Source organism: Symsagittifera roscoffensis, chromosome 7, assembly GCF_963678635.1.
Source record: "Symsagittifera roscoffensis chromosome 7, txSymRosc1.1, whole genome shotgun sequence".
Taxonomy (NCBI): domain Eukaryota; kingdom Metazoa; phylum Xenacoelomorpha; order Acoela; family Convolutidae; genus Symsagittifera; species Symsagittifera roscoffensis.
The window spans coordinates 24182110-24199716 of record NC_087068.1 but is presented as its reverse complement, the minus strand read 5'-3'; the positions used below and the strand labels follow the sequence as shown (position 1 = coordinate 24199716).

Here is a 17607-nt window from a genome sequence, read left to right as displayed (position 1 = left end):
AGCTAAGCTCGCAGGAAGCTAGCGACACCATCCAACCGCAAAATTTTGTCCGAATAACGAGACCAATCATCGCAGCAGTACAATACCCTGATCCTGCTGATGTTTTCAGTGACCTGAATATGAGTCACGAAGTACTCAACTTGAAAAATGAACAAGACAAAGATCCTGATATAGTAGAAGTTAGGGATTGGAAACGCAATGATCAAATTCCAAATCTCACGTACGAAAGCAGCCGCAAGAAGAAGTATGCCAAGCAATTCAATCGGCTGGTAATTGACGACGAATTTCTTTATCGAAATTTCTATGATGACATGGGACAGGTAAAACATAAGCAATACTGCCTACCAAAACATCTTTGGAATGAAGTTGTGTATCGACTTCACAACTCTCGAACTGGTGGACATCTGGGAATGACAAGAACCACAGAAGAGTTCAGAAAACGATTCTACTTTCCAGGATTCACCGAATTCTTAACTAACACAATCAAAAATTGCTTAACATGTTTGCAACTCAAAAGCGAATCTGCAAAATATCAAATTCCGCCATTGCAGCCAATCTCTTCTTTGCAATGCTTTCCAGGAGACATGATGCAAATCGATATTGTTGGACCAATGAAGTCCCCAGTGTACAAATTTGTTTTAACTGGAATCGATGTCTTCTCCAAGTACTTGTTTGCAGCACCATTGACGAACGCTAGCGCTGATACAGTTGCAAGGGAACTCACGAAAACATTTTTCATGCAAAGCTACATACCGAAAAAGATAATCGCAGATCTCGGAACGACATTCACGTCGGAGCTAATGCATGAATTGACAACTCTATTAGAAGTCCAAATCAACCATGCAACGCTGAAACATCCACAATCAATTGGTCTTGTCGAGCGATCTCATGGACCTCTAAAAAGGATCCTGAAGCTGAATACTAATGAACAATGGTCAGACTGGCACAAATATGTCCCATTGGCAACATTTATCCACAATACGTCATACTCTTCATCAATTGGATGCTGCCCAAGGTTCATGGAAGAGAACCGACAAAACCACTTGATCTTCGCTTTTCGACGAAAGCAATGGAAGCAGTAACAGCAGAATCAGACTTCGTCACGGCGATGCAAGATGCGATGCTAGAAAAGTTCAAAGAAACAAAAAAGAACTTGATTTCTTCGTACCACAAGTGTCGAGGTTATTACGATCAAAAGGCACTTGCGCAGCCCCTCAAAGTTGAATCATTTTGTCTACTACTAAATCCTCTGTTGACTACTCAATCAGACTTTGGAAGCAAATCAATGCAAGTCTGGATACCCCTGTACAGAGTTGAGAAAGTATTAACAAATTCGAACTACATAATTCGGAAAGTTGGAACTAACTACACTCAATGTGTGCATCGAATTCGTCTCAGACCAGTTGATCCACAGCATCAGCCAGATGATGTCGATCCAATAGATCCAACGAAGTTCCAAACGGATCCCTCACTCGGGAAATACCGAAGCGAACCAGGACTTTTCGACGAAAACTTGCCGAAACTCTTAGATGAGATCCAACCTGATAATAGTGACGAAAACGATCAACCAGCCGCACCAGCTAGAATCAGACTGTCAGTACCCTTTGGAGCGCCAGCAGTTGGAGCAGCACCCGCGCCAGAGCCAATTCCAGCAGCACCAATAGTGGCACCACAACCGGTCCCAGTACCAGTAATACCACCACCGCCGGATCCACCTCCAATCCCAGGAGCAATACATGTGCCGGAGTTACCACCATTTGAACTACCAGCTGCACCACCACTGGTTGTCATTAATGAGCAGGTCCATGAAAGATTACCCAACAACGACTCTGATCCCGAGGGATACAACCTCGACGAATTGTTTCGCGAACCACAGCCAGTTGCTCGAAAAAAAAGCAGCAGCCGAAGCTAGAGACCGTATTCACGCCCAACTTCGGTTCAGTAATGATGTTCGATATCATCCAATACCCAGCCGCCCAAAACAACCGCGAAGGTATGGACTCCGAACCGCTTACGGACACGAAGTGGCTCCTGTTACATTCAGTCCACGATCAGCGCAGAATGACAATAAAGCAAATATACGAAAGAAAGCGGAGGCTAATGAAGACTTTCCTCCACGAGAGGCGAAAAGGAATATTATTAAGGACAGCATGAAGCGAGCGAAACAATTGACTAAACGAAAAGATGGACCAGGCAGTAGCAAAGATTCGGTAAATGCAATCTATGAGCCAAATATCTTTGTTGGAAAAGGTGATGTTTTAAAGTTCCCTGGCTCTATAGTTCACTGCGTCTCAAGTGACTTTCAAATGACAAAAGGAGTAGCAAAGCAGATCAACAGCGCATACCCATGTATCAGACCAACCCTTAAAAGCATTGAAACACCGATAGTTGGATCATCAGTTTCAGTTTCTCTGCCTTGGGAAAATAAGTCAATCTTCAATTTAGTCACTAAACCACAATTCTTTGACAAGCCAACATACTACGATTTGTCAAGAAGCCTCAACTGCATGAAGCAGCAGCTATTGCAGAAAGGAATAAACGCGATAGCCATGCCAAAAATTGGATGTGGACTTGATAAATTGAAAGAAAGTAGAGTTTTCAGCCTAATTTGCGACATTTTTGATAAAACAAACATCAAAATATTCATTTATGTATGACGAGCTGTCAGGATATCAGCTAGTACCGTTCACGCATGCATTCTAAACATTATCAGCTCTATAAACACCCAATCGATGCAATTGAAAAAAAAATGATGAAAATGAAACGGAAAAAAAAGAAAAGTTCGAGAAAAACTCATTTCCTCAAGTTGAGCTTTTCTGAAAAATTGACGCCAAAGTCACAAAATACGCAATGCTACAGCTTTGAACCTGGGGAACACCTCCATAGACCAACTAAGGTACGTACAGAACGTCGGTCCACTAGCAGACATCAACTTAGTGAGATCTCGAAAAATCCACCTGTTGCCCATGTTTAAGCATTACGAATAAAAAAGTTTTTCCTCCTTGTCTAACGAGTCGACAGAAATTCAAAATTTTTTGGTTCATCGATCAACTCATCACCAATGACGAACAGGCACGAAGTCGGTCCACTAGCAGACATCAACTTCGTGAGATCTCGAAAAATCAACCTGTTGCTCATGTTTAAGCATTACGAATAAAAAAGTTTTTCCTCCTTGTCTAACGAGTCGACGGAAATTCAAAATTTTTATTTTATTGATCATCTCATCACTAATGACGAACAGGCACGAAGTCGGTCCACTAGCAGACTAACACTTGGTGACATACATCAATTTACCACATTCCCATGTATTAACATAGGGCAAAACAAGAAAAATAACTTTCGAGGGATATCCTTGCAGAAATGCGGAAAGAAAACCCTCAAATGTGCCCAAAAAGATCCAACGTAATTGTTAGGACAACCCTGAAAGGTTAAAAGCAATGCTGAAAATCAACACGCGATTTTTAAAAGCTAAACAAAACATCAAAAATATCAACAAATTTGATGAATAACTGAAATTCATCAATTTTAACTCTAACTGACGCCAAATTTTGCTCAGGCGAACCAGCAAATAGACTGAATAGCCTATAGGAGTGAAGTGCAGCTGCAGTATAAGAAACGAATGGAAAACACAAAAACCAGACACTACACAAAAGATGATGATCGCTACCAATGCAAAAACATCGTTGAACAAGTGGAACTCTGACTTAACGAAAAAAAAAAAAGAGTTTTATCACCTTTTTTCAGGGAGTAAGCCAACAAAGGCACAAAACGCCCATACGAAGAAGACAAGAAGACTTCTGAAAAATAGAAAACGAACAGAAGAGGACAATTCAACTTATTAGCAAGTACAATAAGGTACAAACTGCTTCGCTAGTTGAAAAATTTCAAAAACAAATCGTGAATAAATCAACAAAACATATCACTGTTAAGCTGTTGATAATCAATTCACAACCTATGAGGCAACGATTAGAATCACACCGCCTCATTTCAAAAAGACTTCAGCATCAAACGAGCAAAAAGAATGACATGCAACAACGAACGAAAACAGCGATACCAGAACTTGAAACGAAACGACGATCAAAACTAGTCAGCTACTCACACGACAGTTCTTGCCGTGTAAATGTAGTTATAGTTGACAACTGAATAAATCATTGTATCATTTATCTGACCTTATCATCTATCTCCTAAACTTCCAAACCCCCGACTCAAGGTGGCTTAAAAATCTCCCATTTAATTTAAAAATAATTTATCTTCTCTCATTTTAAAAATTGAAGTAATAACCTGTGCTTCTAATACTATGAGTATATTAAATTATTGTGATATAAGTTTTGATAGATCCATATCTTATTGATAAATGTACATATTCTAAATCAAAAGCAGTCTTAAATTATTATGTGAATTATTGTAAATGTATCTGATGAAACACTTCAACCACCCGGGAAGACTTCTTCTTGTGAGGTCGTGTGACATCCCTTCATGATGTCATTCATTCTATATTAGCCATTCTAACTTAATAGATTACATAATTCACCTTGATGTTAAAATAGAGCTGCATCATATATTTACGTAACTATGTAAACATTGATGGTAATTAAGACCAATGAGAGGAGATTCATACCGAGCTACTAATCAATTGGGTAGACTTGAAGAGAATAAAATATCAGAATCATGCTCTAACTTGCGCCGATCGACTAGCGATATTCCAGAAGTTAAGAACCGAATCCTGCGTCCTTAAAAGCAAGATAAGTCTTAACCGCTCGAGACATAAATTATGGAAACAAGACATAACAATTGATAGCCAGTAGCGCTAATTAATATTCGAACAGCTTACAACATTATCAATAAACGACGATACAGCTGTTCACAGCCATCCGAAGGGACACTATATCACACCTTTCAATGCATTTGGTCCACAATTAAGAAGAAAACAGGGTTAATTAATGTGGAAACAAAGAACAATTAACTCGTACTTTCAAACCAAATCAAGTGAATTGTTTTCAGGGTGAAATTTTAGGTTTCAATTTCCCACAACAACGTGAATCATAAAATACCTGATTAAACTTAAGCAATTTATTTCCTAATCAGTTTTTTGTCAAAATTTACCGCACTTAAAATTAAGATTTTTGAGAAACTCAGTTTTTTTCCGATTGTAATCAGTCAGGAAAAACAAGCTGTTTCAACTCAAAATGCAGTGCAAAATCGATTTAAAGCAAAAAAGCGTGGAAAAACAAAACAATCGAACAAAGTTTAAAATCAGAGTTCGCCATTTTTTTTTTGCTCTACAGTATCAAAGAAATGAGCACCAGTGAATTGAGATAATTTATGAAAAAGCATTTTTAAAACTGTAGCTCTTGGTGTTAGGAACATGTATCGAAGTTTAAATTCATGTGAGTTGAGTCATGTATACTTAGTTTGTCTGGGATACTGAACCGAGCAATTTGAGAGCTCGATTGAAAATACTGATTGAAAACTTAGCAATATGCAAAATTAACAGGTTACAACTCCCAATTTCAGTAACTTAGTGAAATGAAGTCAACACAAAACTATCCTTTCATTTTTAAACATTTCTACACAATGAACCAAATTACATGGATATTATTTTGATGCAGCAAATTTTGGTGCAGCAAATGAAAGAAGACATCAAAACTCAGCAGTCAACTCTCAACAGCTGTATAAATGCAAATTACTTTCAAACAATTACCGGTGAGAAAACTGTCCAACTAAATTTAACCTCACACTTTGCCTGTTACAGGGCACTCAATCAACCAAAAAAAAAGATTCAAAAGACCTTCTCCATGCCGGAATTTGACAGAATTCAAAGTGCCTATTAAGTGCAAAGAAATCTTGCCTACTCGATAGCGGTATTGAAGATACTGAAAGAGTCCTTACTTTTGGCGATATAAACTCGCGGCAATATAAAAGCCCTCCTAGTGAACACAGACCACTGGCCTGGCAATTGAACCCTTAAAATAAGCCCAATGCTGCTTTCCCGAATTTCTACAGTTCATACATAAGTAGTTGTCTTTTACTCTCCTGCATCTATGCTCTGCTCCTCAAAAAAGGCAACGACACCAACCAGAACTTCTTGAACGATCTGTCAAAGCTATCTCGAAAAGCGGAACCACAAAGCATTCTCTTCGACTTCGAACAAGCAGCGCTCAATATTTTCTGGGCACACATTTCCGTAAACTAGCTGAATGGTTGCTACTTTCGTTTATAGTTATAGTAATACTCGATATATCTTGGATAGATTCAAAAATTCTTGGTACTGATAAAAAAAATGTTACTGATAAATAGTGAATAATTTTGCCTTTCAATCAATTTAACAATCAAGCTTTTTTGAATGTTTTCCAAATATTTTTAAACGTTGTAACTTCATAATCCTGCAAGAATGGTAAAAAACGTATCCTGATTGAATTTCATAAAACATAGCAACAGACAGTTGGAAAAGAGTCGATGAACGCAAAGAAACAGAAAAAAAAAACAAATCGTTTTTCAAAAAAATTTCACTTTTCGAATTTCAACAAACAAAACTATGGCCTAATGCTCTTTGAAATTGAAATGCAGTTTATAAACCGGCACTTTCTTGCTAAAATTAATTCAATTTTATACAGAAAACTGTATTATTATGTTAGGTTTTGCCTACCTTCTCCTAAAAACAAAAAATCACGACCTATATAAGAGTCTCAACTACGTTCATCTGAGAAAATTGGATCATGAGGTAATTTTTTCATTCCGCTGGGAAATCGTAAAAAAATAAAGCCAGCTTTAAGAAGTCAAAGTCTTTCATGCTTTTTCGCGCAATTTGCACTCTTTTTTGGCAGACCGTAATTTGCCTTAAATTTAGCAAATGAATTTGCCTTGCACTAAAAAGGAAAGCAACAGCCAAACAAGCGAAAAAACTAATTTGAACGATAACAATTTCTTGTGTCTCCACATTGTTCACTGAAACTTTACTACTGGATCAAAATCAGGTAAATAAATAACTTACTCTGATGGTTCAGTTAAAAATGAAAACGTATTACTTAGAAATTATCCCACAAAACTTCAACCATTGCATGTGCTTTTAACATTTAACCGATTAAAAAATTAATGACCACTCTTGTCGATTGACTTTTTCTCACGCTCTTTCAGGGAACACTTTAAAATCGAATGCAAGGTAAAAAATGTTGGAAGACTTTATTTTACCTTTGAAGTCTTCTTGGGCAGCTAGGCTTCTGATATAGCAATAAACTGCTTCAAGGCGTCGTTTCTGCAAAAAAATGCTTTAAGAGAGTTATGTTTTTCGTGGCTAACTTCAGTTGAACTTTAACACAAACCTGTTGAGTTGCGATGAGGGCGAGTTGGTTGAAGGCTCGTCCACTTTTCGGTAGTAAGAAATGTGCAAAGTTGTAGGCTCTGAAATCAGAATAATGCAGCTTAGTTCACAAAACTCAAATGAAGAAGCTGAATATTAGAATTTGTTTGACGTGAATGGCAGTTAGAAGAAAGTTTTCAAACCGGGCCAAACATCCGGAAAAGTATGCTTAGATATACGAGGTTTAAACATTAATTTCAAAAATTCAAAATGATATTCAAAAATAAATTGCTAGCGGGTAAACCCTGTTCCCAGTGTTCTTAAATGCCATAAAATATTTCTCACCGCTTAGCCAAGATGAAGTCCGTCGTTCCCGCTGTATTCTCCAAATACCTATGCAGATCTCCCAGTCCGATATTCAGCTTAAAAGCCGAGTTCATAGTGAAGCGAGCCTTCTTCGGAATTGAGGACAATCTCAGCCTCATTTCGGGGGTTGTGTAGTAAGCAAGGTTGACCTGCTGAGCTGCTTGCATCTCTGTCAGTAGGCGATTGTAGTAGCCTATGCCCTGAAACACATACAAGGCATTTTATGTTTATTATGAAGGCTAGAAGTGAGTGAAGCCAGTTAATCCAAACCGAACTAAGGCAAATAATTTCGCATAAAATAATAATTTTATTTGGCAAGATTAAAGTGCTATGGTCGTGCGCCAAAATTTTTCAGAAGGCTGTTTTTGAAAAATAAAATTGTCAACTATTTTTTTAAGATCGACCAAATGAATTCCGAGCTCCCTCTAAAGAGCTCCCCCAAAATTGAATCCCCCCAAGACCCTATTTTGCCGAAAATTTTTGCCCTGCATGTATTTTTTTTAAAAACACAGTACAAAAACGATGTTTTAGTGCAAACTTTGAAAGGTTTCGACCAAAAAAAGTATCGTTTTCTTTCGGTGTGCTCTACTCAAATTTAGTCCAGATTGGCGCCAAAAAAAGGATGTCCTAAGAAAGTACTAAGAGCGGAAATTCGTCGGCTAGATTTAAGGGGGAAGGGGCAGGCTTCTGGGTGTAATACAATAGTGTCTAAATATTGAAAACACTAAATAGATTAAGAAAACAATGAAATTTTTTTCTTTAATATAAAAAAAAACATTGAAAAATATGACAAAAATGTTTTGTTGAAATTGCCGTTCGGGTTATTTTAGCTATGCCGCGAGCTTGATAGAAAAAAATATCGCAAACAGAACTTTTACGTACCTCATTTAAGTACTTCTGCATCAACTCCTCCGCTTTGTACTTGACCGAATTATTGTTCATCAGTTTTCTCAGCCTCTCTATCAGCGGATAAAACGCAGTCTTCCACAACACATACTCCATGTTATGAGTCTGGGCACTTTCACTGTCTGTTATTATCACTTTTGAACACTCGCCCAGGAACCGGTCTCGCAATTCGCTCATCTCACTTTCCAGTGCCTCCATCGGAACTTTCTTAATCATCTCTTCTAGTTTCGCTTCAATGTTTTGAGTTTGCATTACGCTTTGAAACAGCATCTGCTTCAGCGTTTTGTTCCTGATCGAGTCCAATTTAGGGTTGTTAGATTGCATGGAGACCAGTTTGCCGAAGTCTATCGCTCCTTTTTTCGTCATTTCTCCTAATCGCATTTGCAGTTCGAAACTCAATTTGTCATCCTCATCCATACACGCCATAGTTGGACTGGGTGAGCTGGTGGGTTGCTTGTTTGACTCCATATTTTGTGGCTAAGCAATCGATCATAGGTAACGAATATTAATCTTAAGGCTCTACTATTATTGTATAAGTTCAATATTCTGTGATTTATCTGATAGTCTGACAATTTTTCTTCCGAATTTGATCATCTTTTTCAAAAAAACTTCCAAAAAATTTATCACAATTTGGGAGAAAGGTTCAAGTTCTTCCATTTATACTTAGGAGTTTGAAAGTACTTCATATATCTCATGAATTTATTCTTACATCCGAATAATCTTTCTCAAAATTTGGCAGAGAAAAAAAACGAAATATGTCACTTCATTAGAATTGGTGACCTTCAATAAATGTCTCACCCTATTAGGAAAGACCTCCAGCTTGAGTTCCATCTCTGCTCTATTTACATTTCTTCCAACTGTACTGCTATGTCCATGATGCATCAAATTAGGAGCACCACTCATTTCACTAGATTGCACACATCTGTTACTCTCCATCACACTCTGCACGGCGTGCACACTATTTGCACCTTCATTCGACTCCATTCTCTGATTACTATTATTGTTCAACTCCGAACGTGCTTGCTGCTGCGTATTGTAATCTACCTGATCGATTCTATTCATCACATGTGGGTTCTGCGAAGTCATTTCTTGGACAATATTAGGAATCGTTCCGACATTTGCAGGGTGTTGGGCGGCATACGAAACAGGTGGTGCAAGCGGTTGCTGCGCAAAAGGGTATTGATACTGCTGTTGTTGCTGGAGCTGGCTACTCGTCGTAGACTGATAGGGATTCGTAATGCTTTGATTGTTTCCGGCCACTGTAGACGCCGGTTGTTGATACTGAGGTTGCATACTTGGTAGACTCGAATTCTGTGGCATAAATTGTCCACCCATTTGCTGCTGTTGCCCTGTTAAAAACTGCAAAAAGTCTCCATCCATATTTGATGGCTGCTGGGGAACAGATGTCGGCTGCTGAGATTGAGCTAACAAATTTCTCGTACTGTTGAACAGCTGGAAAAACTGCATGAAGACAGGAAAGATAGCGGTCATACTTTGAGCCGTTTGCTGACTTTGATCCATACCCCACATTCTCAGAAAGCCCATAAACTGTTCATGGCTCGGCTGCAACGGTATAGGATTCGCGAGCGGCACAGCTGGTATATTTTGCACCGGTGGCGCGCTTGTAGATGGGATCGGCATAACTTGAGCTGTCGGTTTAACTGTAACGTTGCTCATCAAAGGAGGGTTTTGGAGACTAGGGTTTGGAAAAATACTATTGATACAAGGCAAGTTATTTGCAGCACTTGTCATTGGAGCGGATGCTTGCATACTGTTCGGGTCATACAACGATCTTCCTTGAAGAGGTTGCCTGAAATGTGGTCTCTGCGCTTGCTGCAGATCTTGAAAGCTCGGAATATCTGCAGATTCGTGTGGACTAATTCTAGATGCTTCTTCAACGCTTGGAGGCGTATTAAGTAACACTGGTTGATGGTGAACAGAGGGAGCGGGGTTATTGGGATCAAAAAGGGTTCGATTTTTTGGATTCTCTCGTTGCATCTCTAACTTCACCGCCTCATACGCAGTTTCGTCTTTTTCAGCGGTTGTTTGATGCGGTTTACGGGACACTCGTCTTGCTCTGACCGAGCCATCTCCAGAATCAAGAGTGTGGATAGGCGGTGAGCTCATCATTGCGTTCTTTTCCTCCTGATCTTCCTCATCGTGGGTCTTTGACGGTTTAACTCTGCGAGTTTTCGGTGCGTCAATCTGTGATGACTGCTTTGAACCTTCATCATCCTTGAATTCCGTCTTGTTAGCTGAGTTTTTCTGGGGTCCGATATACTTCGCAATATCTAGCTCAGAGATGTTAAGATCTCTATTTGAGTTTGTAGGCGTGAACTCCAGTTTCTCCAGTGACTTAAGACCACTTGAATGTGTCTCATTTTTTGAGGTATTCTGGAATCCAATTCTTTCTGATTCACGGAAAGATTCTGATCGATTGGCCCCAAAAAAGTACCCTGGAGCATGGTCCATTCGGCGAGATTTTTCAGTTCGATAATCATTTTCAATGGAAAATCCAACCTTTTCGCCAAGTCGCTGTTTGTCCAATCGCTGATCATGTGTAGCTTTTTCTAATCTATTATCATTGACGAAAATATATTTGTCATCTTCTTCGTTGTTATTTGTTGTGTCAAGAGAAGAAATGTCTTTAAGCAGTCCAGTATTTGAATTTAAAGTAGCAAGTTCTGCTGTTTCGGCATCGGGCGACTTTTTGTTTTCAACATAGTCCGACGTATAATACCTTCTGCTTTCTGTTAGGGGACGTACAGTTTCCGAGTCATCGTGCTTTTTCCCATATCGACTGGTAGACTCTCTTCCACCGGCTCTATTAACTTCAGGTTTGCTTCCTCTGTCTCGCTGCGATGACTGCTGTGCTGAATATCCACCAAAATTATTCGACCTTGAATTCTGCACAGCTGGTTTTGAGTCATTCACTCTCCTTGTATTGTTTCTTATTGGTTGATCACGTCTACTTTCCTGTTCTTTTTGATAGTTTGACTGATTTTGAGGTTCTCGTTTCTGGTCACTGCTTCTGCAGGCGAAACTTTCATTTGAGCGGCTAGTCGTATTAGACCGTTCGTCATGTTGACCGAATCTAGCAGGATCTGATTTTCGAGATTCATTCTCGCCACTGCCAGCAAGCGTATCTACTCAAAAGCACAAAATTTAGAGAAATGTCAAGCTGGGGCTCAATGACTATTATTCCGAAAACAAACAAGGATAGCCGGGTTGCTGAGCAAGTAGCACAGAATGTTCCGAGCATATTCATTAGAAAAACCTAGACAACAAAAGTTTTTTTTCTTCGAAGTTGTCGTTTTTAGTGTGGTGTGATTCCAGAATTATTCATACGCGTAGAAAGTTTGTGCATTAGGCAAGATCGACAACTTTCTTTTTCAAAAAAATAATAACAATGTCGTTCGAATCATGACTGAAAGGGCTTTAAAATGATATATCACTCAAACCAGTCCGATGATTACTTGTGGTAACCGATTGTGCCTGGAGAACAAAAAAAAAAGAAAACACACCCAAATACAAAGTTCTTCCGCATTTTTCAACGGTAGGAACAAAAATGAAAAAGGCTAGATAAAACACAGAGGCAAAGCTGCAGCTTCGCAAACACGAGCGAGAAAGAGGCAAACACTCAGATTTAATGCACAAAAACTCTGCATGAAATAAGTCGGAATGTAATAACTTAAAGGCAACAACACTAACGTTGAATGTAAATTAGAATGTATTAAACCAAAACTAGCGTTTAACGCACCTTCGGTGCTTCTAAATTTTTCGACAACTCAGTAAAAACCGCATATATTGGAAACAACATCTGCAAAATTTTAGTGTACTCTGACTGCACCCAATTTTTTTTTAATTCTCATTTTAAAAGCCTCATCTCAAAAACTTAATGGGCCTCTGGAGAAATTTGGAGGCCAGATTTGCAACCACTGAGAGTCCCTGAGAGCACCCTACTATAGGGTAAGGAATCCAAAATGTTGTGAACTTTTTTAAACTTAAGTTTCCCGAAAAAAAAAAAAGTCTTATCTCGGAAACTAAAAGGATTTGAGCATTCATATTAAGAAGCAAGATTTGAGACGCCTGGCTGCACGCTGACAATAAGGTTATCTTCATCAAGCTGGTAGTTTCAAATTTTTTGAATTTCTTTGTAGATAAGTTCTTTGAGAAACTTTGAAAAAATCAAAAAACGTCACATCTCGGAAACTAAAAGCATTTGAGCAGTGTTTATCAGCGTTTATCATTCGCATGTGGCAAGATTTGCAACTCTTTAGAGTACCCTGACAACACCGAACTATAGCGTTGGGAATTTCAAATTTCGAAAAAAAATTAATTTTAACTTTCTGAAAATTTTGAAAAAATCACAAAAAACGTCACATCTCGAAAACTACAAAGTATTGGGCAGTCATATTTGGAGGCAAGATTCGCAATCCTTGAGAGTACTCTGACAGGACCTGACTACAGGGTTGGGAATTTCAGATGTTTAAAGAATAATAGTAATTTAAGTTTTCTGAAAATTTTTGAAAAAATCACAAAAAACGTCATATCTCGAAAACTACAAAAAAAAGTGAGCAATCATAATTGGAGGCAAGAGTAGCAATCTTTGAGATTAATCTGAGAGGACCTAACTACAGGGTTTGAAATTTCAGATGTTCAAAGAATAATAGTAATTTAAGTTTTCTGAAAATTTTTTAAAAAATCACAAAAAACGTCATATCTCGAATACAACAAGGATTTGAGCAATCATATTTGGAGGCAAGATTCGCGATCCTTGATAGTAGTCTGACTGTACCCAAGTTCAGGGTTGGGAATTTCAGATTTAAAAAAAATCATAATAATTTAAGTTTTCTGAAAATTTTGAAAAAATCACAAAAAACGTCATATCTCGAAAACTACAAAAAATTGAGCAGTCATACTTGGAGGCAAGAGTAGCAATCTTTGAGATTACTCTGACAGGACCCAACTACAGGGTTGGGAATTTCAAAGTTTTAGAAAATTAATTAAAATTTTCTGAAAATTTTTGAAAAAATCACAAAAAACATCATATCTCGAAAACTACAAGGTTTTGAGCAATTATATTTGGAGGCAAGATTCGCGATCCTTTATAGTACTCTGACAGTACCCAACTTCAGGGTTGGGAATTTCAGTTTTTAAAAAATAATAATAATTTAAGTTTTCTGAAAATTTTTGAAATCACAAAAAACGTCATATCTCGAAAACTACAAAGAAATGAGCAGTCATAATTGGAGGCAAGATTCGCAATCTTTGAGATTACTCTGACAGGACCCAACAACAGGGTTGGGAATTTCAGATTTTGTGAAAAAAAATTTAAATGTTTTCTGAAAATTTTCTGAAAAAATCACAAAAAACGTCATATCTCGAAAACTACAAGGACTTGAACAGTCATATTTGGAAGCAAGATTTGACACTTCTTAGAGTACTCTGACAGCGCCCAACTACAGGGTTGGGAACTTCAAGTTTTTTTAAAAATTTTGTTATTTGAAATTTCGGATAATTTTTGAAAAAATCTCAAAAATCGTCTTATCTCGTTAGCTAAAATGAAAATGATTCGGGCATTCAAAATTGGAGGCTAAATTGGCAACCCCTAATTCGATATTGGGCTGCTTAATTTAAACTCGGTAAATTAACCATTAAAATCAAATTGGAAAATCGAAAAAAAATTCTTAACCATTGCAATATACGATATAGCTTAAACATGCAAAAATATTACGTTGAAAAAGCTTAAACATGGCGAGATAGTGAAGCCCGCATTTAAATAAATAATAGATGCGAATAAATTATGCATTTCAAAAATCTCGCGAAGTAAATCAAGTTGGAAATTTTCTGAAAAGGGATTTCAATTATTATACTGTTGTATGAAACAAACAGTTTTTTCAGTTCAATTCATGAATTGATAAAGCATCAACTGTGTTAGCCTAATACAAATCAAAAGTCAAAGCACTTGGCAATATACTGCAATTCAGCCAACCGTTAGAAAAGTACCATCCGAAGTAGAACTTTTATTTTCGACTTCCGATAGAAAAAAATTGCAATGCACTATCACACTACGCTCGTCTAAACAAATAAAAATATCATGTGTAATATAAAAAAAATTTCAATAAACGGCCTTAAAGCTCTTTGAATGTCACGAAAAGTTTATGATTGTCATTTTTTATAAATAAAATTAAGCCAATTTAGACAACTGACTCAATAGGTAAACTTTTTACACTGAGGCGAAGCGGAGCTTTGTAACACTTGCGATAAAAGACAAAGATAGCATATTAAATTAGCAGACAGAAAACAAAAATTTGTTGGGAATGATCTTAATTTTGAGGAAAATAGCCAAAAAACATCACAGCTGTTAAACAAGCTTTCAAAATCATTACATAATACTTGGGTAGACATCAGTTGAGCCAAAACTAAAATGTCATAGAAAATATATTTTTGAGCTTTACTTTTTACGCCCTATTCTTTGAAACACACAAAAGTGTAACTATCTAATTTTGTATTTCACACGACGCAAAATGGGATAAATACGCCGATGCATAAATAGAACAAATTCAACATCAAATTTCTAAAAAAAAAAGAAAAAGAATTATACAAAATCAAAGTTGGTAAACTTAACAACTCTAGACCGACTTTCAATTATAGTTAGAATTGCGTCAATAAGAAAAAATGATGCTTTGAAAACATTCCAGGCGTTGGACCGTAAGCCGAAAAAAAACATAATGGCGAAGCTGTGCTTCCTAGACACTGGCAAGAACACCATAAAAAGCAGCTCTATAAAGTGCAATAAGATAAAGTAGAAAAAAGCCTCGAATTAGTAAAAATTTGACTACGTCTCGGATTCGATCTGCAACCTAGAGTTTATGAAGCTCACGCACAAACCACTCAGCCACGGACGCCTAATAAATCACAAACATTAGCCACAAATAAAGCAGAGAACAGATGATAAACTTCCAAAGCTACAGATCGTCATCATAGCAAAACAAGCCACCAAATAAAGAAATAATTTCCTTGGCGTGTTAGGTTGGAAAAAAAGAAGGTTCGTACTCTCAAGCTCGCCAGTGTGAAAATGGATTTGACGCAAGATTTCTTTTGATTAAAAACTATAACAGACAACTTGTTTGAGCAGGAAAAGATTGTCATTCGATTAGTGTTTTTAAATAAGCGAAATGAACAAACATAAGTTTTCAAGATGCCGAATGATACTTCTTGATGTTTGTAAAACACAGAGGCGAAGCCGAAATTCGAGTCACTTGTGATACAACGAAAAAACAGCATCGCACGAATCGCTCGAGAATAGAAAAAAAAGAGAAACGAAATCAAAAAATACCCTAGCAACAAAAACAGCATAAAAAACCATTCAATTTTTTAAAGTAGCGGCCATTAAGCCGACAATGCATTCATTGAGCCAAAAAAGTAGCTCTGAGCCGCTCATTGAGTCGAAAACAAAAAATACCATTAAAAACTGTTGACACAAAAATTTTTTGAGCAATTAAGTAACATTTGTTTTTCAGACAACTACCTGATTTTTTTATTAAGCATTTTTTGCCCTTAAAGCCCTATAGGGCTCTTGAGAAAAAGTAAGCCGAAAAAACAATAGCCGGAAACAATTAGGCCGAAAGAAGCTCTTGAGCCATTATCAAAAACGAAGATTGCGCAAAAATCTTATGACGAAAAACAGCTGTATTAGACTGAACTTTGTTGACTTGGCGAATAAGCTGATAGATTTTCAGCATGAAAAATGAGCCCAAAAAACGACAAAAATTTATCAGTACAGGCAAAGCTGACTTATGAACGGCAGAGCTCCAAAAACACATCAAAGGAAAATAGCACACTCAAATTCAAAAAAACTTAATAATACTGCGTGACTCAAACTGACTTAGCCAAGCCATAACGATTTCGCCATGTCCCCATGCTGTGAACTACTTTCACGCGTACTTGATTCTTAGATATCTGGCACCAAAAACGGTGATTTGATAAAGCTTTGAAAAAAATTGATTCACTTAGAATTTCCGAAAGATATCGCTAAATGCGTACTAAAATTATTACCTTTTCGGGAATCTGTGTGTCTTCTGCCAGCTGGAGGAACGTATCTTTTCTGCTCCGGTTTCTTGGATACTGGCTGAAACGAAATTTTCATTGTATTCTAATATATTGAACGAAAATATTACTTATTTTAGTGTGAACAAATTGTTCTCATTTTCATTTGATAAACATTTAGGTAGTGACACTATTAATGATCCACCTAATTAACTTGAAATAAGTGTATGTACAAACCGTTGACATTAACTGAACCTGAAAAAATCAAACAAAAATCAAAGAAGAATTTCAAAGGAAAATTTGCCCTTCCTGGATTTGAACATATATGCGTCGCACGATAAGGGAGTAACCTGCAGATGGTATCAAAAACCAACAGTGTGCTAGGGTACTAAGGTTTTAGCAGACCGGTTTTTTTTAGCAGACACAGAACAATTATAAAGTGTGATAGCTAACTTCAAAGGCGGCATTGGCGATTAGCGACCGCTGCGCTTCAATTCAACACGAGTGCTATTGTGTGCGTAAACCTTTGTTTTGCCGCTAATTTAGACTGTTGTGTTTTTGAAGTTGATAGTTTTATTGAAGTTTTATCGCGTGATAATTGGGGAAGCTTGGCCCCAGACTGAGCGTCTTTTTGAGTCTGTCACTTTATTAGGTTTGTCTGCTAAAAGACTCATTTTTCACTTTCTATGTTGAAAGATTTGCCTGCTAAACGATCGGTCGCCGTGTGCTAGAGATTTAAGTAGACCGGTTTTTTAGCAGACAGATTTTTAGCAGACACAACAACTACAAAGTGTGAAAGCTAACTTCAAAGGCGGCATTGGCGATTAGCGACCGCTGCGCTTCAATTCAACACGAGTGTTATTGTGCGCGTAAACCATTGTTTTGTCGCTAATTTAGACTGTTTTGATTATGAAGTTGATAGTTTTGCTGACAAATCGTTCGTCGTAAAGAAGAAGAAAGAACACTTGAATTACTATACAATAAAG

At 37.4% G+C, this 17607-nt stretch overlaps 1 protein-coding gene across 1 annotated transcript in view; it reads right to left on the bottom strand.

Annotated features, from left to right (window-relative positions):
* LOC134850977 (uncharacterized) overlaps positions 1–16897 on the bottom strand; it is a 35326-nt gene extending 18429 nt beyond the window's left edge. The window contains exons 1-7 of the mRNA XM_063866817.1: positions 16859–16897; positions 16631–16703; positions 9368–11715; positions 8546–9046; positions 7643–7863; positions 7320–7398; positions 7189–7252 (exon numbers count right to left, since the gene is read on the bottom strand). Coding sequence (XP_063722887.1) covers positions 7189–7252; positions 7320–7398; positions 7643–7863; positions 8546–9046; positions 9368–11715; positions 16631–16703; positions 16859–16867 — 3295 coding nt within the window. The 5' untranslated portion in view covers positions 16868–16897. The remainder of the gene's footprint in view (positions 1–7188; positions 7253–7319; positions 7399–7642; positions 7864–8545; positions 9047–9367; positions 11716–16630; positions 16704–16858) is intronic.
* Between the last annotated feature and the right edge of the window lie 710 nt (positions 16898–17607).